Below are 26,057 nucleotides of genomic sequence, written 5' to 3'. Positions count from 1 at the left end.
TGTGGGTGGGAGTACAGCCATTACTCTACTCCAGAAAACCCTCACCACTCTTATTACCCAATATCTAGCCTAAGTGTGTAAAGTAGCCATTATGGCACTCAGTCTAATTGTGTAAGATAGCTATACTCTAACTGGAGCTTACACTCTAGATGGAGCCTACATGATGTACGGTAGCCATACTTCACACCCGAACTGTTGGTATAGGCTTGTTATATTCCCCTGCTGCGATCAGAGATACCACTGCACTGCTCCCTATAGTTAGCCATTGTGTTCCACACCATAGATAATTTGTATTGAACATTGCCATGCCCTTTAACTAGCCATCATAAGGCGATAGGGGCGGGAAGCACAGAATTACTTTGCTTCCGAAACCTAGCCCCTCTTACATTACTACTATGTAAACGGTGCTAACATAGTTAGCCTCCAAGTTGAATTGTCCTACCCTCCATAGTCAGTCATTGTGATATGCTTCATAGTTAACCATTGTGCTGAATTGTGGAAGGAGATTTGTTGCACCTACATGTACACTAGAAGGCATACATGCAGGAATTTGATGCAGTTTGCGGTAAACAAAATGTGTTGCGCCCAAATGTTTTTGTGGGTAGCAAATGTGTTACAATAGACATATTCGGAAGATTAGCAATGCGTCTCATTTGGATAGATCTGTGAAGATTAGCCATGCGTCACATTTACATAGAATTGAAGATTAGCCATGCATCACATTTACATGGAATTGTGAAGATTAGCCATGCGTCACATTTACATAGAAGTGAAGATTAGCCATGCGTCACATTTACATGGAATTGTGAAAATTAGCCATGCGTCACATTTAGATTAGCTACCTAGAAGAACTTTGAGAGTAGCCAATGTAATAACCACCCCACTCCTGCTCCCCTCCTACACACCTCCCTTCTACTATACACGCTCATGGGCTAGCCAAACCACACCAAACATAACACTTGCATACAATAACAATCCCAGGCACTGGACCTTACCCCTACGGACACAACAAGCCAGTGTGCAAAACTATTACTTTAAATAGCAGCCAATTTACACATAAAACCCCCAAGCACACACCCAACATAACACACATTCACATATAACAAACAACCAAGGCATTGGGCCTCTGTGGGGTACATTTAAGGCCCTTGCAGAAATCCACTTCCAGCAAAAACCGCATGGAAATAATGCGGAAAAACTGCTAAGCTTTTCTTTCCATGGCTCATATGTGTTGCGAGCACTAAACACAAGAATGCCACCAAAAGAAGTGCTCTGCATTGTTTCACCTCCATTTAAATCATCTGAAAATGACCTGCATGCAGAACGGCACTACATTTGCTGTTCTGTTCTCTGAATACACACATGACATCCAAGACGGCTTTGCAATTTGTGCTTGATTTCATTTTAAAACATCACATGGTTGTGCCCTTCATGGAAACCCACCCTGGCCTGCTACATTTCCAGAACAGCTGATGTACTGGGAAATTACATGAAAGACAAAGAATTCGGTTTTCCACTTAAGACTGCAGTAAATGAAATAAATAACACTTTTTTTTTCTCATGTCAATTTCAAAGAAATGCTTGGCAGTATATCTCTGTCTGTGTTCAGAAACGGACCTTATCTGTAAATGCACTCCAGAAGGTTAATTAACATGAAACTGTGTGCTGCAGAAACAGCATTGGTAAACTCAAAATGAACTGAAATAAACACACGTGTACATTTTCTCTTCTGAAAATCAGGAAAATGCGGTTTAATAGTGAACTGACAAATGACAGTGTTGCTCGCACAGAAACAGTATTGTCTATGTGGGGAGTTGAAGTGACATGGCTACCTAAAATGTATATTCTATTTACTCCCAAAAAGACTTGGTTTCTGTTGAAAACAAACTGCCTGGCTTCAAAGGGGGCGTTAAGGAAACGCTTTGTTCAAACTGACCCAGGGGAAAACAATTTAGCTGTGGGGGTTAGAAAGACCGCCCACACCTGTGACTAATCAAGCCCATTGACTTTAAAGAACTTTTTATATTAAGACATTTTTCCGGATGCCCTGAATAAGCTGTAATGTTATATAATGCCAGCATTTTATGCGAGTTATGAACAAATCCAAAGAGACTAGCATATGTTCCTAGCACCTGGGGAACTGGAATGGCAGGAAAAATGCAATTCTGGGTGAAGTATAAATGATAGACATAAAACCTGGTGAAATATGCAAAATAGTAGTGGGCGTATGTGTAGCCATTTGCAGAATTTTAAATGTTAGGTTTCTCCTAAAAATGGCAAAATTATGCCAAAAAAAGCGATGCTACCTCGCACACAGTTGGCGATCGGACGGTCTGATTCCCTGTGAAATATGGAATCTGCATATCTGTTTCTTATGATGGTGACTACCATAGATTTGAAGTTTAGCTCCATAACTTATTCTGGTAAAAAGTAACTATGGTGAGACAAAGGAAGTCATAAATGCACACACATAAAATGATGTCATTTCCCCTGAACCAATCAACCTGCAGGGAGGAGGGGACACCAGTAGCCTGGCCTATCCCAGTAGAGGGGTAACTCCGGAGTACTTCCGCCCAGATTGTAAAATTCTATGATGTCACTTCGCTTATACAAGCAGGAGACAGGGAAACGCAGGATATTCACAGATTCAAAATCTCAAAAACCAGATCCAGAGGCAGCTGATTCCACCCAGGCAGGACCATCCAGATCCAGGGAGAACCACTGCTCCAGATCCAGCCATACCCAATAATCCAGGGAGAAAAGAGGAAAGGCAACTGACCCATCCCGGTGTTCACAGTGACCAGACCTTGCCCAGTTGATCCCCCTCCAGGAGAGCTCAGCTGTCCCAGTGACCAGATCTCTTGACCCCGCTGTCCGTGACCAGATCCCTTGACCCCGCTGTCCAGAGACCTTGCTGGCTGTCCAAAAGTCCCAAACTCAAGCTTACCTTGTAAGTATCACCTCAGCCAGTACCAAAAACTACATATCCCGCTCTTAATTTTGCATCCTACAGAAAATCCCATTGAAAGTCCAATATTGCATACCCCCCTATTGAATCCTGCATCTCCTATTCAAATCCTATTGAAATCCCAGTCAAATCCCAGATTGCTAGCATCATCTGTTCACCTTTTACATAGAAGAATCTGTGTTAGTCTATGTCTGCAAGCGTATTCCTTATGATATTTCTACCAGTTATATGTGTAAGTCCCTAGTATTATTTGAAGTAACTCAATTTCCCCATTGAAAATTCACGTTCATTATTGTTGCCTTTGAAAGTAACAATTTTGTTGAGTGTTTTTACTAAGTATAGCCATTAAAATATAGTCTCAACAGAAATAGTCTAGTATAACAAAAACCGAATTTGCATGTGTATTGTACTTTTCTATAAATTCCGATTTGCAATTCACCCCATAGAAAAACCCAAACACAATCCCGTAAAGAGTAATCCCTTCCCATCAGAATCCTGTCTGATATGTGCCTTTGTTTCCCATCCAAAAACCTATTTTCGTTTTTGACAGCTAAACCCTTTTTCTTAGCTGCTTGTCATTTTAAAGCCTGCGTAAAATAAGAAATTGCAATTCTGACGTGTGTGTTTATTTTCTGCATTATTTTCCTCCCAAAACCGATTTTCTTACCTATGTCAAGTTGCTTTGGTGCCCTTTTCAGTATTCTGTAAGCTTCCTTGTCTCCTTAGTGCAGCCACACAAAGTTGTGTCCTAGCTTTCCCACTGCAATTGTAAACTGAAATACAAGTAACAAGTAAAACCCGAGTATGCAATTTTCCTCCCTTTGAAGGTTTTCAATTCGTTTCTGGCCTCCCATCCTGCGTGGTGGGTTGAATTTAAAAATCGATTTTTCCCTCTTCATACTGACTCCTTGCCACTACTTTCCATCCATAAAGAATTTTGTTAGTAGGTGTTGGGCGGGGGGGGGGGGGAGGTGGGGAGTGTTGCAGGGGGAGTGCATAACCTGTGTGCCATCTGTCATTGTGAAGAGTGATTTTGCTTCTGATTTCTATTAAAGGTTTATGTAGATGTTAGGAATCTGAATGAATTATGTAGTAGGATTATTGCATTGTATAGCCACAGTAGTGGTGGCTGCTGCCCTAATTTTCATTTGCTTAATTGTCTTTGAATTCTAAAAATTAATAAATATTTTGTTGATACACACCAGCCTGGTTCATATTCCAACGCGACATGGGGTATTTGTTAAGGTGGGAGTGAGATGTGTTGGGTGTCTTCTCAAAGTAGAATCTGAGGTTAAATAAAAAGCGTTTTTATCATGCGCTGCAATCATTGTCAGTGGAAAGAGGGCCTGGCTGGAGTGTGCTGTGTTCTAAAACAGTTACACCTCACCCTTACCGATACAACAAGCCAGTGCACGCAATCTACCCATCTGCAACCTAACACACACAGACGCCAGTTTCTGCTGGTTCCGGACCTATCCTATCCCTCTACCCTCACTAACCAACCAACCGGTCCTCTTTCTTGCAGAGCCACGTGAGCGCCTGGAGACCGCCCATGGGTGGTAGCGATGCGTGGTATAAGTCAACATGACATATTAAAATGTATTTCAAGTTTATTGATCTTTGAATACTCATTCAATGCTGTCAAGCTATGCTGCAATCCTATGGGGGTACGATCCATGACGATTGTATCATCTATATATGATAGAAAAACATTTAGTAATTTATTGTCCGGCCTTAAGCTACAAACACACTATATTTCAGATGCTAAATGTATAGAATTGACTTTATTGATTACGAAAGTCTTTGGAACTATTTGTTGAATGGCAACTCTACTCCTGCTATAGATGCGGTTGTAGGTTTTCTCAATAGTCTAAGTGATGATTGTTAATGAGATTAGTATTTTAAATCTGGTTGTGACAGTAATCTATTAAGATGTTTAATTGATACGTTTTTACTTGCGATACATTTTTGAGTTATTTTCATAGATATGTCTGTTTGTGTGAAGTGTGCTATTGTTATTTTTCTTCTTTCATATATCGTAAAGGTTGAAAAATGTTTTTAACCATAAAACAATAAAAATAAATAAATGAAGTCCTCGGTCCAGAATCCTACTCTAACCTGACTTCTCTCCCTACCGCTGCAAAGAAAAACACAAATCAAACACATACATTTTGGGCCATTGCTCCAATAAAGGGACGGTGGCTGGTTTCTGACCTCTCAGCTTGGTGTATATTTACCAGAGGCTTCTCGACTAGATGTGCAGTCCTAAACATGCAGAGTTTATTTGCAGTCTCTTGCCTTGCCAACTCTGATCTATCAAAGATCTTTCTCCTTGCTTTGTCTCTCTCCTAAGGTTCCTTTGCCAGAATGGGTTTATCTTTCTCCCCCACACCGTGGTTTGCCTTAGTCTCATTTTCCCCACTCTGGCATTGTTCTTTTCCTCCTTCCACACTCAGGGACCTATTGATCAGATCCCCACTCTGGGGGTTGCCCAACTGTCGTCCCTTAGTCTCAGGTTTTTCGTGTTTCGGCCTGCTTTGGGGTTTTTCCTTGCACTTCCCACCTTGGGGTCAGGGATGTCATTTGGGGGTTGCCAGGGGTCACAGCTGACCCCTGAGGGTTCCTTTGCTACCCTTAAAAAAAAAAGATTTAAAAAAAATGTTTTTACATTGAAGCTCCTGGGCTGTGGCCACTGGCTTGTGGATCTTTGTTTCTGAAGTGGCTGGAATTTATGTTGAGGACTCTTAAAAAAAGACAGGGGGTTCCACAAGTGTTACACTTTGAGCAGTGACCCTACATAAGAAAGAACAGGAATAACAAACAACTTGTCTTTCTGGAATTCTATACAATAATGGCTAGACTCATTAAAGGGGCGAACGGTAATGTTCTATCGCTTCCCATGATGTCACTTTGGGGTCGGGTCAAATGACATCCCTTCCTGTGATGTCATCAAAGGTCAAGGGTCATGTGTTGTCACTACTGCTACCCCTGGCATTTTGGTGAAATGATGTCCCTTCTTGGGGCCTCTCTGTTCTCACCCGGCTTTTCGTTACTATCCCTGTCTTGGGGTCCCTTTGTGCCCCTTCCTGGAGTTCCTCTGTATTCTCCCTGCCTGGGGGCCTCTCGGTTCCCACCCCTCCTTGGGTCCCTTTAGGCTCACCCCACCTTGGGGATTCTCATGGTTCTAAAATAAGGCATTTTGCAGGAGGCTAACAACTCAATATTAGCTGGGTACCCAAATCTAAATTACTAAACAAAATACAGCCACACTGATCCATCAAGTACAGCATAGTAGCAGGGGCCGGCTAGAGAGTTGTGAATAAACCAGAGTAGCTGTTATTTACTAGTGTTGGTGGTCCCAGCACAGCCCTGTTCTTCTATTTAGTTGATTATTAATTTGTAAAAAAAAAAAACGGACATGAATGTCTAAGGGCTAGGGAACTGGACACTGATCAAAGGAAGAACAAGCTGTCAAGTGAGCAGAAATAACACCTGTTGTACTATGGTACTTGTCAACGGATGAACAAAAGCAACACAATAAAGCAGATTAAAACAGAGGACAATTCAGAAAGGCATTGAGAGAGTCACGATTTTAACCAAGCTCCCATTGCTGCTTTATTTCCTTGAGGTGAGCATTCTAACCACTTATCAACACAAGCAACATCCTCAAAGCCTGTAGAAACGTAAATAAGCGTCCGCAGCACGTCATTGTACGCCATCATGCGTTCGGCTTGATCACAACATTGCGAAAGGCCAGCGCTGATTCCCTGTAGAGCAACTCGGTTAAGAGATTGGAGCGGTGCTGCTACCATCTATTTATGCTCATCAGCAACGGGAACACATCGACCGGAGGTCTCTCCTGGAGACAAAAGCCACGTTTGCTGCAATTTCACATGCTCATGACACATGGTGTGTGTACCTGCACAAAAGAGCGCCAAAATCACCAACTAGGGACCTACGCTCAGCTTTAACCTGCAAATTGGCTGTCCCAAAATTAACTCTGGAATCATGCAGGGGCAAAAAAAAGTGTCCATAAGGCCACCACTTTGCCTGGAAAAAAACAAACTCCCTATGGAGCGAAGCTCAGAAAAGAAAGTATTAAAATATTAAAATGCTGGGGGGAAATTCAAACCTGTTACTTTAAAATGTCACCAGTCTACTTGCTGCTACTTCTCTATAGCCTGACCACTTTCTTAATAACCCCCTCCCCCACCGCACAGCACTTGCCTCCCACTGGAATTTAGCAGTATGCAAATGGAGCTAAACCTTTGTCACTCATAACACATGTCTTGTGAGGGGCTGCTGAAGCGAACTGTACCTTGTAGGACCCACGCTCTGAGGATACATGTAAGGAAGCCTGACTGGAGAGGCAAGCTAGTGCAAAGAAAGTTGGAGTACCGAAAAAAGGATGGGTGAGCGGCTTCCTTGCATGGACTGCACAGAGCTTTGGTTTTTACTAGCTTTTTGGGGGAATTTAAACATAGTTTAATTCATTTTTGTCGTGCCGAGAGATGCTTCCGCACGGCAGTGGAAGGTATTTTCTACCACCACCTCACTGGGGATTCGAACCTCGGCAGTGCTGGATCTACTCTGATGTCACATACCGTTGAACTATCTTGCAGCAGTTGGCTTGCTGTTTATTTCAGTAGTCTGCTTCAGACAAAGGCAATGCCGGCGCCCCCTCATGGCCCTCGCTCCCGCTAGGATTGGCGTTTGTCTTATTTAAGCAACCCGGTTAATGTGAAATTGCTGCAAGCACGGCTGATTGTGTAGGTGTATGAGGGGTCTTTATTCTTTGGCATGTCCCTAAAGATGTGTTAACTAACGGTGGTGTATGAAGATGCAGGCTGTGTGTGTGTGTGGGGGGAGGGGGATGACTGAAAGCAACGGGGAACATTTAAGATGCATTTTCGTTCATTGTGTTTTTTTCATTCTTGGTTTGTTACAGTGGTGGGGATTGGCATGGCCCAGGTGTGGGGGGTTGGGGGTGGGGGGAGGAGGAGTGGGTATTCAGTCAGTGAGGCCAAAGTTCCACTATTGTTTTGTACACTCTGACCGGTGTCCAGCAGTGCTTCAGGGGTAAATAGGAGAGTGACAGAGATTTCAGTGCACACGCCCTGGAGGAGTAGTAATATCACGTGTTGGTACAGCAGTGTATGCTGTATTCCTCACGCTTCCCAACCCTGTCATTGCGCCACTGAAAGGTATTCAATTGATATACCCTTTGCAAGGATTAAGAGCAGAGTCGGGACCCAAATTGGAATCCGGCTACAGGCTGAGCACAGATGCCTAAATCCAAATCTCTACACACTGCCCTATACAACCAGCTCATCGGCCAGTTCTATTTCACATTCATTAAACCACTGCACATATGTATCTTTCTTTGTCACCCGTGCACATGAAATAACTCACATGCCTTGTTTTTTGGAGCACATATACTAGCAGATATTGATTTTGTATGGTCTGGAGAGATTTATAAGAGGTAGGTGATGCGATTATTTTAGTAGATGGATGCTTTGGCCACACAACTTAACAGCTCGTTGAAAGGAATGAAATCCAGCACTCCCATCAGAATTGCTTTCACCTCTGCCGCTTTCTGAACACGCACATTGCCCAAAGGCACAACTGAGGGAAGCAAAAGAAGTACAATCTAACATTTGCTGCTGCATGGTGAATATGCTCAATGAGTTGGCTGCAAACTACAATACACAGCCAGAAAGGCCAAAGGGGAGAATGAAGGTTTGTGCAAAACATAACCGTTCCACACTGCTCCATCAATAGCCTGAACGTTGTTCAGCTCTGTTGACTCAACATAGCCACAGCATGTCGAAACAGCTCACCTGACAGACGTATTTGTTCTTCCATTTGCTCAGCACACAGCCACTGTTTTGCATCAGCTCCTGGAAAACAACCGAGAGAAAGGAGTGAGAGGGTGCGTGGACGCGGCTGCAGTTTCATGGCTCAACTGTTTTGGGGGTTTCAAGTAGGGACAGATTAGCAAGGCATACAAAGATATAACTGTTTCAGCCCAGCTTGTTGGGACAAAAATTCCGTTTTCATCACACTGAGGGCTAGTCCTTCAGGGAAATTAAAGCGATGAAAGAGAACTCGAGGCAGGGGCTTCATTTACTCCCCACCTACCCTGAGACGTTACCTCAAATTCTTTCAGAGTGTCTCGCAGTTTCTCCGGCCGTCTGTTCTTAAGAATCCAAGGATAGTCTCGAGCTGTTAGAAAAAGAAACCATAGGAACATAAATCGCCAGGAATACGGGTCCGATGATCCTGGGGCAGGGCAGATGGAAAAGTGGAAGGCAGCACTATGTGATAGTAAACCTGCTATGCAGCAATAGTATACACAGACATACGACATTATGGACGCTGCAGGAGGTTGAGAGAGGAGGGAGAGGACGCTGCCCCAAGTGCAGGTACTCAAATGCTCAAAAATAAGAAATGCAGTTACTGCGGGCCGGCTACGATCACCCGATTTTTAAAGCACTGCATTCAACCATAGGCTAGACTGAGGTGCAAATGTTTGGTTTCTGTGACTGTAAAGAATTGAACTTCGGAGCAGGTGTCCAGAAGAAAAGCACTAGCAAAGCCAATAGGTCTGGCTTGTCTGACGTGTGCTGTGAAGTAAATCGATGGGTGTGCTAGTGAAGAGTGCCTGGATGCATGGCTTGGTCTAAGGGTGTCAGTGTTGGAGTAATGTGTACACGTGTGGTCTTATAATAAATAGAAGGTTCTTCCCTTGAAACATCACTCCAATTATTAATACAGTCATCCACGTACTCACAAAGGTATTTCCCTTAGACTCAATGTAGGCCGTTGTGAGGACAACGGTTGTCTGTTTGGTGAATATTAGCCTTCAAATTTCCATGCAACTCTTGTCCCCACGTTTCACCTTATATGCAGGAGTCAGCTGATAGGACTTTCGGGTGTTAAACTGCTACACTGCTATTCGGCAGTGACAAAAAGACTCAGAGGGACGAGCCAGAGGACCATGAGAGGGGAGAGGCAGTGTTCTGTCCTGTTTTTGGAGCTCAGCCGCATTTAATGTGCTTATCTAGTACAGCATTAGGGTTGAGGGACCACCCATCCCAATTTAATTGATTCTCTTGTGCTCAACGAGGATGGGTAGATAACCAAGTGCTATGCACTTGCCTTAGGAACAAGATTTTGCAGTGCTACATGGGTTTGGCACCCCAGTCATGGTTGACTCCACCCTTGATGCTCCTGAGGTTGATAAATGGAGTACGTGTGGTTAATATTGGTGAAACCTTTTTTTTATTTTTAATAGTGGTTAGAAAATGGAAAATTCTGGTATGAAGTGCGATATAAATCACACAATTACTATCAGCCGTTGTGAGGACTTCAGTTGACGATTTGGTGAATTGTAGTTTCTACTACAATTTAACAATCACTTGAGCTCAAAGTTATGCATTTTGTGGGCATCTGTTGCCTGCTTGACAAACTGTAGCCTTGAGTCGGCTGCTACAGAGGCAACATGTAAGGCACGTGCTCACATTCCAAAGTACTGCCCACGAAAAATACTGCTTTCATTGCATGTTATGGATTGGGAACAGAATATAGTTAACACATCATCATGCAGAAAAAAGTGAAAAACAGCAATCAATGTGCAAGCAGCACGGAAACAAAACATGGTCTTAAAACCATCATTAAAAAAAAAAACTGTCCTCAGTGAAGAGGGTTCCACACCATCCTACAAAATGGCTGACACTACAAGAGCGCTTTCACTACGATGCACTTCTTCTGTATTATGGAACAGATTACTCAACCCGATATCCCACTAAAACCTATTTTACAGAGCTGAAGCTCATTCTATCCAAACCTGCCAAAGCTCCCAGTAAATAGGAGGGTCTGTGGGTGCTTGGCAATGGCAACAAATGCAGCAGAGAAAGGTACTTGTTTTGGGAAACAAATAAAAACTCCCAGTACTCATGCACCTACACCCTCTAGACCCCCCTGCCCCCCCACCGTGGGCAAGAATTGCAGCCCAGGACACGAGAATGCATATTTTGAATTGGTGTCGGCCATTTTCATTGTAACTTATTTCAAGAAAATTATTTTTTTAAAAAAGCAGAGGCATTGTCATTTGAAATTTGACTGTCATACAAAAACAGACATTTCTCAAAGATTTACAACAATCATCAATGTATTTCACTCGTTTTGAGTTCATCAGTGAGGTCAACCTCACTAATTTTGAGAGTGGTGAAGTTTAAGAGGTGGCGGACACCAAACAACTGTCACATCTGTGACAGGAATCAAATGCCCAGACAAACAGTGCACTTAAGGTTAAGAAGTTGTACTGAGTAACCTTTATAGTAAGGAAGTTCAAACATTGGGTTCCCTCCATTCTTGAGTGGCTTTAGCGATTCAACTCCAAGGAAAAGGTTTTGTAACAAGAGAAAATCTTACTCCAATGTCTAGATTCAGGACTTGCCCTCTTCCAGCAGCACTGGCAATTCCAGACGAGTACTAGTTTCACGGGGTGAAGACCCCTTTCTTTCACATTCAAAGATTTCTAGGTCTCCCAGTTTCTTACCTCTCTAGGCTCCTTCACCCATTTGGCAACCAATCTTTCTCCCTCTACTTTCCAGCTCAATTGTCTATATCTTTTGCACATTCTCCACACCTTTGGGAACCTTCTTACTGCTGGTTACATCACATTCACCCTTAATTTGAGCTTCTTTAGTTATCCCTCTCCAGCTCCTTGTCTTGACCCAGCTCTCTTGATTAATTTGTCTGGTCCCTCGGGTCTCTCCTTCAGCTCCAAGGGCCTAGTATTTCCAAGATTTCTAGACTACTCCTCCAGTTCCATTCGTCTTGGCCAGTCTCTTGCACTCTACTCCAACCAGCCCCGAAGTTTAGTCACACTGCCAGGGCTTTGGGCTGCCTTCCAGCTCCTCTCTGGTGAAGGGGGCCTAGGTGTGTTAAATGGGATTGGTATGTGTGTCAGGCTCCAACTCTGAGGATAGCTTACAGCCCCGTTGTGGAACTAAGGATTGGCTACTCCCTCTCCTTGAGCGGTCCTTCCCTTGCCTGCCACACCCTAGCCTTGCTTTCAAGCCTAAGGTGCAGGGTTGGTTGGTGGGCCCTCCAGTTTCGATATAGGACTATCTGTTCAGTGGAGGCTTTGCGCAATGTATTGCTGGCTGCCTGTCGAGTTTCCTGTCCCAATTCAGGTAATTCTGTAGATTTATAGGCAAATCCTGAACCAGCGCAAGGGCAGCTGAGGGTGCGGGTGTTGCCAGTTCCTCAGAACCAGCATACCTTCATTCCCTTTAAGGTGCAGGCTTGTCTGTGGTGGAAATGTGACAGTCCTCTACCCTGAAATGGATTCAGTGAGTTGGGCAGGCACTCTTTGCCGTACAGCACTCCTGGGTCCATCATCTGCTAGCTTAGGAAGGAACCTCACCCCTTTGGTCACCACAGTGGAGGTCCCCAGAGCGGGGCAGAAGACTTTGTAACGCAAAGTCACAAAGTAAAGACACGCAAGTCAGGAGACACTTTTCAACAAATGTTACACAACATTTAAATTAGTATCTCATTCCGACTGTTATTAAAAATATATAATTAGACTGGGTGGGTATTATTAATAGTGCATCTTTTTAGGGGTTAATAAAGGCTGACATTGTCAAATGATTTAAACACTGTCCTTATCGCTAGAGAAGAACAAGGTACTTCTTACCTTGCAATGTTCTTTCGACGGGATGTTCCTCCGACGTATTCCTTATCTTTGATAATACGTTTCCAGCTTGCTGGCCTCGGAATTTTTTTTCTGTAGAGGGTGCTGCGCGTCGACGTCCGCCGAGTCGATGTCCCTCGACGGCCAACGTATCAGCGCCGACGTCACCATGCCCATAAATAGCCACGCGCTGCGTCCGTTGCTCAGTTCCGTTTTGTAGCCTAAGAAAAGTCATGCCTGAATTGGTTATTGACCTTGAAGGAGCGTAAGCTGCAACCACAAGGGAAGTATCACTGCGGGGATGATGGGAGGGGCGATAAGGAATACATCGGAGGAACATCCCGTCGAAAGAACGTTACAAGGTAAGAAGTAACTTGTTCTTCGAAGGGATTGTGTCCTCCGACGTATTCCTCATCTTTGATAGACTCCCATAGCAGTGGCATGTAAATGGAGGTGGGAGTGAGAATGTTATGTATCCCTTTAGGGATGGACCGAATGTAATACGGCCTTGCCAAATCTGGTCTCTTGACTAGTGGAGGAATCCAGATTGTAAAATTTTGTGAATGTAATATGCGGACGACTATGTGGCAGCCGCACATGTGTCTCGGACCGGTACCCCTCTTTGGAGAGCCGAAGAGGCTGCGATACCCCTGGTTGAATGAGCCCTGAGATTTTGGGGTGGCTCTTTCCCTGCCAGTTTGTAACATTCCAGAATGGCCAAAATAATACACCTGGAGATGGTTTGTTTTGTTATGGGTAGTCCCAACTTGTGACCTGAGTATCCTACAAACAGTTGGTCTGCTTGCCTGATCCTAGCCATTCTGCTGATGTAAAAGCTGAGATCTCTCCTTGGGTCCACCCTTTGTAGCCTTTCTTCCTCTTTCCCCGGATGGGGAGGAGGGTAGAACAAAGGTAAGGTAATTTTCTGAGTAATATGAAATTCAGAAACCACCTTTGGGAGGAAATTAGGCTACACCTGTGGGACAACTTTGTCCTTGTGGAAAATTGTATGTGGGGGTTTACAGGAGAGAGATCGTAGCTCGCTCACTCTCCTAGCAGATGTTAGTGCTACCAATAGGACAGCAGTTTTAAGCGTGAGAAATCTCAGCGAACAAGAGTGAAGTGGTTCGAATGGAGTGCCCATTAGGAAGTTTAAGACTAAATTTAAGTCCCATAAGGGAACCTGGAATGGTTTTGGAGGATAAACATTAGTTAATCCCTTGAGAAATTGTATCACTAAAGGAAGTTTGAAATACGATGGTTCCTCCGCAGTGCGCTTGAAGATAGAAAGCGCTGCGAGATAGCCTTTTACAGTGCCAACTTGAAGGCCGGAGTTTGCCAAGAAGAGTAGAAACGATAACACCGTTGGTGTACCACATGAAAAAGGGTTGATATTCTCTTCCCTACACCAGCTGCAAAATGTGTTCCAACGGCAGCAGTATAAAGACTTTGTTGCTAGCCTTCTGGCCGAAAGCAACACCTCCATGACGTCATCAGGGAGATCCCAATCCTTGTACCTCACCCTTTCAGAAGCCAAGCGTGAAGGTTGAGGGTTCTGGTGTCTGGATGAAGAACCTGACCTCCCTTCTGCGAGAGAAGATTCTCTTTGAGTGGAAGACGGATTGGAGGACAGATGGACATATCTAGAAGGTCCGGGTACCACGTTCTCCTGGCCCAATCCGGGGCAATTAGGATCATGGTTTTCCAGAATCTTCTCAACCTCCTGATCATTTGAGGAATAACAGGGACTGGTGGGAACGCGTAAAGGAGTGGAAACTCCCAGTCGACTACGAACGCATCTCCTTGAGCTCCTCTCGGGGGAAATTCCCTTGAACAGAACAGATCGCACTTCCTGTTGGTGCTTGTGGCGAACAGATCCACCCGAGGGGTTCCCCAAAGGGCAAAGATCTCTTGAAGGACTTCCTGAGCTAGCTCCCACTCGTGGGAGACTGTGCTCTGCCTGCTCAGAGCGTCCGCTGTCAAGTTCTTCTCTTCGGCTAGGTGGACTGCCGATAGAGATTCCTTCTTGGATTGCCCAAAACCAGAGCTGCATCGCCTCTCTGCCCAGTGGCAGTGATCCTACGCCTCCTCTTTTGTTGAGGTAGTGCATGGCCACCGTGTTGTCCGTCATTATCAGGACATTTCTCCCCTGTACTGATGGCAGGAAAGCTTTCAGCGCTAGTCTGATCGCTCTCAGCTCCAATAGGTTGATGTGTAGTCTGGACTCCGATGGAGACCAACGACCGCTGATGGTCAAGTCGTTGGCATGGGCTCCCCACCCCGTGAGTGAGGCGTCTGTGACTACTGTTATATCCGGCCATGGTTGCCAAAACAGTTCTCCTTTCAAGATGTTCTCTGGATAGGCCCACCATTGAAGGTCGTGGGCTACCTTGTCCGGAATCCGGAGGAGATCTCTCATTCTCCCTGAGAATTGAGACCACTGACTTCTCAGTGCCCACTGAAGAGATCTCATACTCAGGCGAGCCTCTGGCACAAGTAAGATGCAGGATGCCATGAGGCCTAGCAACCTCAAAAAGTCGAAGGCTAGAAGACGTTGGGCATTTTGAAACTTGGTGACCATCTGTAGAATATCTTGAGCCCTCACCTCTGGTGGCGAGGCTTTTCCCAGGGGAGTGTACAGGACCGCTCCAATGAACTGGAGTCTCTGTGATGGTATCATCTGTGACTTCTTTCAATTGAGGGAAAATCCCAGTTTGTGAAGGAAGTGGCAGACATAATCTAACTGGGCCTGGGCTTGTTTCGAAGATACAGCCCTGATCAGCCAATCGTCCAGGTAGGGGTAGACGCGAATCCCTTCCCTCCGTAGACTCGCTGCCACTACCGACATCAGCTTGGTGAAGACCCTCGGGGCGGAGGTCAGCCCAAATGGCAGAACTCGAAATGGATAATGAGAGTCGCCAATTGCGAACCTCAGGTATTTCCTGTGTTTGAGATGGATTGGCACATGGAAATAAGCATCCCGAAGGTCCAGAGATATCAGCCAGTCCTGGAGCTGGAGGGCCTGAAGGATCTGAGAGAGAGGTACCATCTTGAACTTGTCCTTCCTGAGGAACTTGTTCAATTCTCGTAAGTCCAGGATGGGTCTCAGTCCTCTGTCCTTCTTTGGTATGAGAAAGTAGGGGGAGTACCAGCCCTTGTTCCTGTCCGCTACAGGTACCGGTTCTATGGCACCTTTCTCTAGCAGGTCTATAATTTCCTGCAAGAGGAGCGGATCTGGAACTTTTAGTGAGCTGTTCCCCGGTGGATGACTGTGAGGGATGTGTAGAAAGGGTAGGCAGATACCCTGGGCAACTGTCTCCAATGCCCAAGCATCTGACGTTATAGCCTGCCATTCCGTCAGATGGTGAGTTAACCTGCCCCCTACAGCTGTATTGTGTGGAAAGGCCTCAGAGTGGTTTGGGGGCGGCTGATGCAGATGCCGAGGGTAAAGAGGCACCTGCTGCTGCTGCGGCCTTAGTACCTTTGACCCGTCCACCTCGGGTGGATCTCCTTTGACCTCTTTGAGCCGGATGTCCTCTGCCTTTCCCAAATGCGGAATAATAGCGAAAGGACTTTCCTCTCCCAGAGGTTCCTGAGGGGCGAAAAGGAGTTTGGCGGATAGCAGCTCCTAAAGATTTTGCTGCTGCTTTGGAAGTCTGCAACATCCAGACTGTCATCAGCCTTTTTTCCGAATAGTGAAGATCCGTCAAAGGGCATATTCAAAAGTCTGGCCTGTACATTTGGAGCAAAGCCAGACTTTCGCAACCACGCATGCCTGCGGATTGTTGTACATGCCGCCATGGCCCTGCTGATACTGTCAGCGGAATTGATGCCAGTTTGAAGTGATTCGCACATGGCATCTTTGCCATCTTTAATAATGTTAAGGAAGGCTTCCTTTTCCTCTCCTTCTGGTATGCAGTCAGCCGCTGATGAAGCACACTCCCACAGTGTGTGAATGAACCTGGCGAGCGTACAGGCGGAGTTGATGGACTTCAACGCCATACTACAAGCAGAGAAGACTTTCTTCGCCATAGAATCATACCTCTTGTCATCTCCATCCTGTGGGACAGTAGGGTAAGCGGTCCTACTGCTATATGAAGTTGCCGCTTGAACCACCAGGCTCTCTGGAGTCTGTTTTTTTGATAAGTATTCAGGGTCAGCAACCGCTACACTATATTTGGCTGACAATCTTTTATTGACCGCAGGGATAACTTCAGGAGTTTCCCAATTAGATGTAATTTTCCTTTGTAAGGCTGCATGGAAGGGGACCACAGGGTCCTCCTGTGAACCTTTGTCTAATATGTCTGTTAGGTCATCCTGTTGAAAAACAGGCGAAGGCGCAGACCAACCCATAAATTCAATAATTCTTGCCATAAGGGTTCTATAGGGTGTTTCGGCATGTTCCCCTGGGTCTGGTTTAACAAATTCCACTTCTGGCGAAGTGTCCAGCCCACTTGCCTCATGTAGTGACTCCTGTAGGTCCCTCAACCTTCTTTTCTCACAGGTGAAATCCTCTGAAATAGGCAGTGTGGTCCTCTGTAACCCAAATGTTTCCTGGTCAGAATCTTCCCCCTCTTCATAAATTGAAGATAGTCCAGGGTACCTTGACCTCTGAAATGGTGTAAAACCCATCTCTAAGGCAGAAGGAGCCAAACACCATCAGATCTAGAATGGGAATGTTTTCGACGGCGAGGAGACGAATGCCTCGACTCAGCGGAAGAAACCTTCGAGGAGGTTTTGACTGACTTACCTCTCTCGAGCTTCTCCTTGCGCTCCTTCAAGGCTTTCGCCGTCATGGACATGCAGTTCTCACACTCCGAACAATGGTGCTCGGCTCCCAAGCACCACAAGCAGATCCTGTGTGGATCCGTTATCGACATTTTTTTACCGCAGTCTCGACATTTCTTGAAGCCGGATTGCGGCGTCGTCGGTTCCGACGAAGATGCCATCGAGAACGAGTAGGTATTTATTCGAGTAGATATAGGGTTATCCTGACTGAACTGAGCAATGACGTTCCGAGGCCCCACAAAGCGCGGAAAAACGGAACTGAGCTACGGACGCAGCGCATGGCTATTTATGGGCATGATGACGTCGGCGCCGATACAGTGGCCGTCGAGGGACATCCACTCGGCGGACGTCGACGCGCATCGCCCTCTACAGAAAAAAATTCCAAGCCCAGCAAGCTGGAAACGTATTATCAAAGATAAGGAATACGTCGGAGGACACAATCCCTTCGAAATACATGTTCGTGGGGTGAGACTACTTCTGACTTCCGCAAGCACGAGTTCAAAGTAAACAATGTGTCCACTTCAAAGGCTAGTTCCTCTTCAAGATCAGATCTGGAAATGCACAAGTGGAGCAAACAAGGTGAATATCAGCATGGTCTTGAAAGTGCATATCTATTTGCAGGCAGATATAAATAACTTTTATACTGTGCACCAGAAGCAACCCTCTCTTGGAATACAACATGTAAAATGATTATGAACATGCAAAGAAAGAATGTGCTTGGGAGTGCAGAGTGTGCCATGAGGCTGCATATGTACATTGAGCCCCTTCACTCTCTGGGGTGTTCTTCATGCTAGTCGAGGTGTGCTCAGAAATACACGCAGAACAACATATTGGACCAAAGGTAAACGTGGGGTTAATAGTTACAAGAGTGGGCCTATTGGCATCATCTATAAGCAGATGAAAACGATCTCATCTATAAAGCATCAGTCCCTTTGCTATAAGGGTCTATCTACTCAGTCTCCAGTAATAATTTCAGCCTGCAATGGGACAGCATTCATGTGGTCATTGGTTCTCCTTCAGGGTTCCGAAATGGATTCCAGAGGGAGGACATGTGGAGGTTGGGCACTGCTGTTATAGATAAGCCCGTCTCTGTATTGTACGCCACCCGTCATCATGGACATCCTTGGGCAAGACTCCAAATACTCTCCTTATATATTACTCAAGTATGGAAGCAGACTTCTCAAAGATCTACACAGGACAGGGTGCAATCAAATCCAGGTGGATATATACCTGGCAGCTAGCACTTAAAAGAGCAAGGTGGTGTCTTCCTATCTGCTGTCTCCTCCTAGCAAGGAAGATATGGCTGCAGCAGCTGAGCTCTTGCCTTGAAGACACAAAGGATGGACCTCTCTCTGTTAAAGGGTGGCATTCAGCGGCACGCCTCCAGGCTGTTAGGGTCTACTGCACTTGAAGGGCTATACCCAGTGGCACATTTGGGCTTTCTGCTGCCCTTGGCCCAAAAAGTGCAGCCCCCACTACATTTACTCCACCTCTGCCAGACTCTGCACCCTCACCAGGTTCCACCCCTTCACACCCACTTTGTCCCTCATTTTCGCTCCATAACATAAGGACGTCTATTAATTCAAGCCTGTTATCTTCTATGTTATGTTAGTTGAGTTTTTTCAGATCTCTGCTGCCCAAGATTTGGAGAAGGCAGTGTGTTCTACAGTTAAGTGTACTAGAGGTACAGCTAATTGTCTATCATCGGTTAGGTCCAAAAACAATCTTTTAGAGGAAGAGCTACTAACATAAGCTGTCTGACAACTGGACACAAGTGAGAGAAGGTTGAGACAAGGAACTTTGGTGTCAATGCTAATATCTGGTTTCTCTCACAAATTGCCTGCTGTCACTATGAGAACCACCTAGACTGGTCTGTAATATTAATGTAACATAGCTACATTTCTACATCAGGTCTTGTCAAATGGTAAAGGTTACATATGAAATATATGCAAGTGGTACAGGCACATTTTATAAAAATGTTGAAAACATGGAACTCAATCCCCTTTTCATGGTTACTGCTCTGGTGTTAGCAGGGGACAAAACAGAAATAAGGCAAGTTACCTGCTGCAGTCGATGTACCTCCAAATCCCTTGGGCTGGAACACCATTAAAATATGGCAAAATCACAAGTGGAGTTTGTAAAACCTGTCTGGGCATAGACACTTCAGTAGATTAAAGAGAGTTGGAGAAGGCTCTTGGAAACTTTGGCTGTGCATTCACACATTGGAGTAATGGATAAGGAGGACCCTGAACATTCATGTTTGGGAAGCATCAGCATTCCTCATAGCTGCACATTCCAGGCACCTTTTACAACAAATGAAGCGGTACATACTGTTAACATCATTGTTGTTTGTGCAATTGTTCAAAATACCCAACACTCCAAGAGTAAAATTGAGCAATGGATCGGGAGCTCCAGCACAAGATTACCTTAGTGAGTGTGGTTTAGGCTATGGGTCTTGCCAGCTTGTGTTTAAGGTAATTTAAAATGTTAACTCTGTAGTTTGTTGGACTGCAATATACATAGGAACATTTTGAGATGTGTGGGTATAGATATAGATGTCCTGCTGTCTTTCGAAGTACTGTTTCACAGTAAAAGTCCTACCTTGTATTTAAAATATAATCAATGTAAAGATTATTTATAAACATCACAGTTATGCATTGTTTGACATAGTTTGCAGTTGGTTCTCCTCATAGTACTGAGCGTGCAGCAGAATGTCATCAAAGACATTATAAACCCAGCAGGGATGCCATTTGCCTGCTTAGCACTGAGCAGCTTCTGTAAAGATGGCTGAATGGAAATCTTTACGGGACACCTTTACAGCTGTGAAACAGTACATACATTTGGCACACAGTTTTAGTTCTCAACCTTCTGTGGCTTTGGGTATCCTTTCACAGGGTTCTTGATGCACTTGCGCATTCAGATTTACTCTTCGCCATTTTAACTTCTCTATGATCTATTTCATGATTGTACCTTTTGGGTGGCAACAGACCTCTGAAATGTGGGGAAATGAGTGCTTGCTTCTGAACATCATTTTAGTACCACCCGTGGGAACTTTGTGCTTGACTTAAGCATAGGCATGCGGTTAATATTGTAAAATGATGCATCATTTTTAAGCTTTACTTTTTTTGCAACCATTTAAAAAATGCATGTGGTGTATATGAATATAAAAGTGATTGCTTAAACAGTGTATGTGTGATTTGATTAGAAAGAACTCCAAAGATAATGGTAAGTGACACCAATAAAACCAATGAGTTTTTGCCGGTTTTGCATATTAAAGAGCATTTTGGGAAGCTAAGAATGACCAAAGAGCTTTATATGCATCATATATGCCTATGAGAGTTGTATGACTGAATCACTAAATACCTAAAGCACCTTGGGTTTGGTATGCATTTCCTTTTTGTATATAAATAAAATTCACCCTAACAAAGCTTTTGTAAATGTCAAGCACATATACAAGTTTGCCCATCAAAGACTTTCTTTAGCCGTCAGAGTGGAATGACTCCTAACAGCTCAAAATGACTCGCAGTGTTCTGGACCAGCCAGACTCAGAGAAACCAAATTAGCGTTATATAAAAAATAATTACAACCAGTAAATTGAAAATGAACTGCAATGACATGCTGCTCCTCTGGTAATCTGCCACGCTGGGCCTAGTCGGCCATGTTGTAAAAACGTCTATGGCTATACCAGCATTTACAGTGCCAGTGGCAATAACGTGGGACATCCCAAAGATTATTGCTCCAGTTAATAGGATTAAACGAGGCAAGATTTCGACTGTTAGTGGTACATCGTTTGGTAAGGGTTAGGTTTTAATTTTGATAGAATTAGACTGCAAATTGATTGCTGGTGTGACATACCAAAAGAGCACAGAAAACACATTGTATTTTCGAGGGTGTAATCACGATTTGTGTCTTTCCAGAGACTTTGAATGCTTCACCCTAGGTGGATAATAGACGTTTTACAGAATATAATTTCATGTGATGTGTTTTTATAGGTCTAGTTTTAAATTCAGGAGGTTGGACCATTATATAGCTTGCTTGTGCAAAAAAGATCAGACATCCTATTGTCTGGAGGCCTTCGGTACAGCCTGTTCACCTTTACATTGCTAAAACAGCCAGAGTCATTGCAAATGTAAGAGGTACGATCAATTAACCAAAAGCGCAATTTCGATTGATAAATCTGGTACATGACATTGTGCTCCATTTGCTCAAATACCCTTGTGTCTCATCTTTAAAGACTCACTTCAATTTGGCAAAATCTGCTACCCGTGTCAAAAGATGCACAGTACTAAAAGGGCAGCATTTCTCATGGACCATCTTCAATTAAACTGCAGTGCCCATAACTTTCTTAAATATAACGTTGTACGGTATCAGGAAGAGTTTTAAAAGTGCAGTGACAGGCATTTTAAAATCTACAATGAGAACAGTGCGATGCTGAAGAGTGTAGAGGAATGCAATGGGGATAGCAGATTTCTTGATGCACCATTGACAGCTAGTTTGAAGAATGTAAGTTTACATTGTATGTAACGGCAGTTACTTAAACACCAAAATAAAGTTGCCCATTTAACTACACCCTTATTTCATACTTAAATAACTGGAGTACACCTATTGTTTGATGATGTCAGGTTGAGTTCTGGTACATACTGTGACATTCACTGAACAGCGCGCTTAAAATAAAGAAACATTGAAGAGTCGGACAGAAATTGGCCCACTGTCCCCAATCTCGAGTGTTGCAGTTTACGTGGTTGGGGGTTGAAATCGGAGCATTTGAATAAGCATCCTGTTTAGGTCACACCTTGGATCCCAAAGCAGTCCACGGAGTGATCTGCAACCCTGCTTCCCGTGCATTATTTGTGTGGCCCCCCATCTCATTCGTTTGGGCTAGTAGAGGTGGTGCTTGCCATTTGTATAAGAATAGAACTAGTGATATAAAAAGTATTGGTGGGCTTGGCACATTTGGAGGGCGACATGCATGCCAGTCGCTCATTAGCTGCGTTATTTAATCTGTGTGATATTAAAGTGGCATAAAACAGCTGTCTGAAAGTTAATTAGTTAATTGTAGCTATGAAACGGCTCTAGGTGTAATAAAAACTATGTAAGCAAGCGTGGCTTCAGTCTCTTGATTTCAAAGTATTACAGCACTCCAGAACACAGCCCTCAGTTAAAGTACCCAACTTGCCACATTTTGTTTTCTTTTTGCTTTTGCAAAGAAAAGAACAGTAATTAAAACAAGAAAATTGCAGTATATACATAAAATTTGTAATGCAAAAATCTATATATATATCTATCTATATATATATATATATATTTGTGAAAGTGTGTTTGTATGTTCAGGGTTGCCTCCAGCCCCACAACAGTTGGTGGGCTGACGTTTTGGCCCAAGGTCGGCAAACCAGTCTGGGGTGTACTGGCGATAGTGAAATTTGACCAACCCCACGCATTCGCCCTGTGCTATCAGTATAGGCGATTTCAGGAAATTGCAGATTTTGTGATTTTCAAAAATAGGAACGTATGACACAATAGAAAATACACACGGCTATAGCAGACCCCTCAATGTGCATGTCAGCTACAAACCCCTGCAAGGTCTGGTAGTATATGAATAAGTGGAACATGTGGGACTATAACAAAAGCCTAAATTGTTGGCTTTGCCAGTGCTTGTTTTGGTCTAGTAGCGATTGCGTGTGTGTGCGTGTGCGTGCGTGCGCCTGACCCACAGTTTTCAGGCACGCACAACACGTCACAGGCAGCCCTTATCTCATCTGGGCTGGACTGATCGCCTATCAGAGACGGATTCTGAGCTGTACATGCCAGTCACCCTGGTAATGCTATCTTTATTATTTGTGCACAGGCACCCTCAGGGGGCTAGAAACGGTCATTAGAACCAACAGGACTGTAGCATGCCCTGCGCACGACCGCCGTCCACCCGCAGAAGCTGTTAGCACTGTACAAATGGAAACATGTGCAGAAGGTTTACACACATGCTTTTCTATGTTTGGCTGTTTCGTTTTAGCAAATTTGATTTTGTGTGGTGCGCATTTGAAGTGTTTCCTTTCCTTTCCTTTGACAGATGGGCAACACAGTTTGCAATGCAGATGTTACAAGGTGAAGCAGCCAACGCCAGGTTCAACTCAAAACAAGCATGTAAATTCTCCCAAAAATTACGCAAGGAGTGATTCGACTTCAATATGTTGCTAAAATGTCCTCCCTACAGTAGCTGCAGTTGGGAATTGGTGATGGAATGGGAAAATGCAGTGCTCGACTGGGGCAAGCACCCGCTCTCCAGTGTTTAGGAACCACCTAAAAATAACCAAGCCCGTGCGTCTGTCGGCTAGGTTGCTTGTGGAATTAATCATTGGGGCATGTCCCATTTTGATAATGCCATTAGAGGAAGCTATGTTGCTCTTATTTGGAAAGCATACCTAAACATTGTGCAATAGGTGTGTGTACATGAATATCTTTTGGAGGGGCACACACAATTAGTTTGCGACAATTGAGTTAATCCGTTTAGAGCCGAGGTCCAAACACCCTCAAAACACCCTCAAGTTGTGGAAACTATCTGCCACAGACTGTTCAATGCTGTGCGTTTGATAGGTGCAGCGATATGCAACAACTTCACAAACCACAGTCACCATGACAGCTCAAACACAGAAACGGCCCAAAGCGGTCTATATGTGTCATGCTTTGTACACAGTTTACTGTCGGGTGACTATTCTGGCAGATGAAGTGAACAACATGGCCAGTGTGCATTGCATGCTCAGAAGGAATCCACATTTGAATTACTATCACATGTTTAATAAATTGGTCATTCTTATGTTCCGAAAATGCACTTTGTTTTTATGAAAAGTAGCCAGCATCCTAGATTGAGGGCAGCCACATTATTCAACACCTAGTCCCGCCCACAACACTGACAATCCACCGCACCACAAGCGCATTAACCCCACTCCCCCTACCTGCTACCCCCTTTGCGTGTGTGGGGAGGCGAGGGACTTCCCCCCCCCCCCCCAGTAAATGTTGACCATTGCCAGCACTGTGTTTGAGGTCCATGCTGGTTTAGTAGTCGTGTGGGGCGGAGTAGGAGTTGTGTGCAGTACTCATCCCTTAATCCTTGCAGAGCAGTACCGATTTTGTTAGTGGTTTAAACTCTTTAAAAATCAAATGTTATCAAACTGAACTAATAACAAAACGTAAAAGGTAGTGCACACAGCTCATATCATTGAGGTTATTTTACATATATTTAAAAGGTACAAGACAGAAAGGCATAAAGTCTCTTACATTCTGCCAGTTGCTGCTTCTCTTCCAAGTAACCAAAGTTTGTTTGAGTCACTAACAAATAGAACAGAGAAAACGATTAATGAAAACCATCACTTTCAACAAATCTTTATTTTGGAAAAGTCACAGTCGAGAGATGAGAAGCACCTCGCGTTCATGCAAAATGAGGGGCACTTGGGTTGGGGTTTTCACCTCCGGCTCACTCATGGTGAAAGACAGACTTACGCAGCACAACAGGTGGGGCGATATTCGATGGAAGGGGGAATTGCAAGCAAACCCACCCAGCAGCGAAGCTGTCCTCGCCCTGTCATCGCAACCATGAGGCGGCCTAATAGTCTCTGCGGCGAATAAAAGGGTGGCCCAGACAAGCCTCGGTCTAAACCTGGCCTGGGACAGGAAGTCATCCCGGCGAAGGAGACCTTTCGGCCCCTTGCGAAAGTTCCAGGATTAGCGGAATTAATCAGATAAAGAAAACGGATAGTTCTCTGAAATCCCCATTTCAAATCGCAGGTGAGGACCAAGACATGCGCCGCTGATGCCCTCTGCTGGGACCGAATGCCCACTACCGGCCTTCGGGCAGCCGCAGCGTCAAAATCCTTTCAGAAAATGCTTCACGTTTGATATTTTCTATTGTATCAACATAAAAGCATTTCAGAAAATCGCCTCACTCGGATTGATTGTTAACAGGTCACAAATGATCTAAATGTCGGCCTTAAGGGAAGTTAATGTGTGTGTACCTGGGTCTTTCTTGTCGTAGTACTGATAGATGCCAGGATCTTCATCTGCGGAATCAGGAGAGAGATAATTAAATGATGCTCGACTACAACTGAAGAAACAGATTGGGGGCTTGGGGCCTGGTTTTCAGATTGTGGTTTGTGTGTACAATATGAGGGACACTCCAGTTATTGGCACTGTATGCAGTTACAAAGGAACACAAAGCAAAGACGGTGGGCAACTTGCAGATCCGTGAACATTGTCAGGGAAGGGGAAATACAATATACATTCCAGCTTTAAAAAGTTTTCCATTACACTGCTCTCCACCAGGAATTCAGCTCCAATAGGGATACAAGACCCTAATCCCCTGCAGAAACATGCTGACTAAGAAACTAGGCACACACATGCACTGAACCTCTAGGTTAAGCGACAAGCATAAAAAAGACACAGGAGGCCAGCACACTGAGGCAAAGGCTCTTAATTCAACAGCACATTTGACAGTATTGTTCAAGAAACATGCAGGTTTTGGGTTAAAGAAAATGTATAGAAATATATATTAAAAAAGATATGCAGGATTATTAAGGGCTATGGACAGCGCAGACGGTTATGCGCTGT

The 26,057-nt window shown here is 44.4% G+C and overlaps 1 protein-coding gene across 13 annotated transcripts in view; it reads right to left on the bottom strand.

The window, feature by feature from the left end:
• WDPCP (WD repeat containing planar cell polarity effector) overlaps positions 1-26,057 on the bottom strand; it is a 3,071,480-nt gene that overhangs the window by 2,259,024 nt on the left and 786,399 nt on the right. For all 13 annotated transcript variants that reach the window (XM_069608194.1, XM_069608204.1, XM_069608201.1 and 10 more), the window contains 4 exons: positions 25,466-25,510; positions 24,732-24,782; positions 9,123-9,193; positions 8,809-8,868 (listed from right to left, as the gene is read on the bottom strand). In XM_069608194.1, the coding sequence (XP_069464295.1) occupies positions 8,809-8,868; positions 9,123-9,193; positions 24,732-24,782; positions 25,466-25,510 (227 nt within the window). The remainder of the gene's footprint in view (positions 1-8,808; positions 8,869-9,122; positions 9,194-24,731; positions 24,783-25,465; positions 25,511-26,057) is intronic.

Source organism: Ambystoma mexicanum, chromosome 4q (genome assembly GCF_040938575.1).
Source record: "Ambystoma mexicanum isolate Mex_15411 chromosome 4q, UKY_AmexF1_1, whole genome shotgun sequence".
Classification (NCBI taxonomy): domain Eukaryota; kingdom Metazoa; phylum Chordata; class Amphibia; order Caudata; family Ambystomatidae; genus Ambystoma; species Ambystoma mexicanum.
The sequence above is the reverse complement of the archived record's forward strand: the minus strand, read 5'-3'. Positions and strand labels throughout refer to the sequence as shown.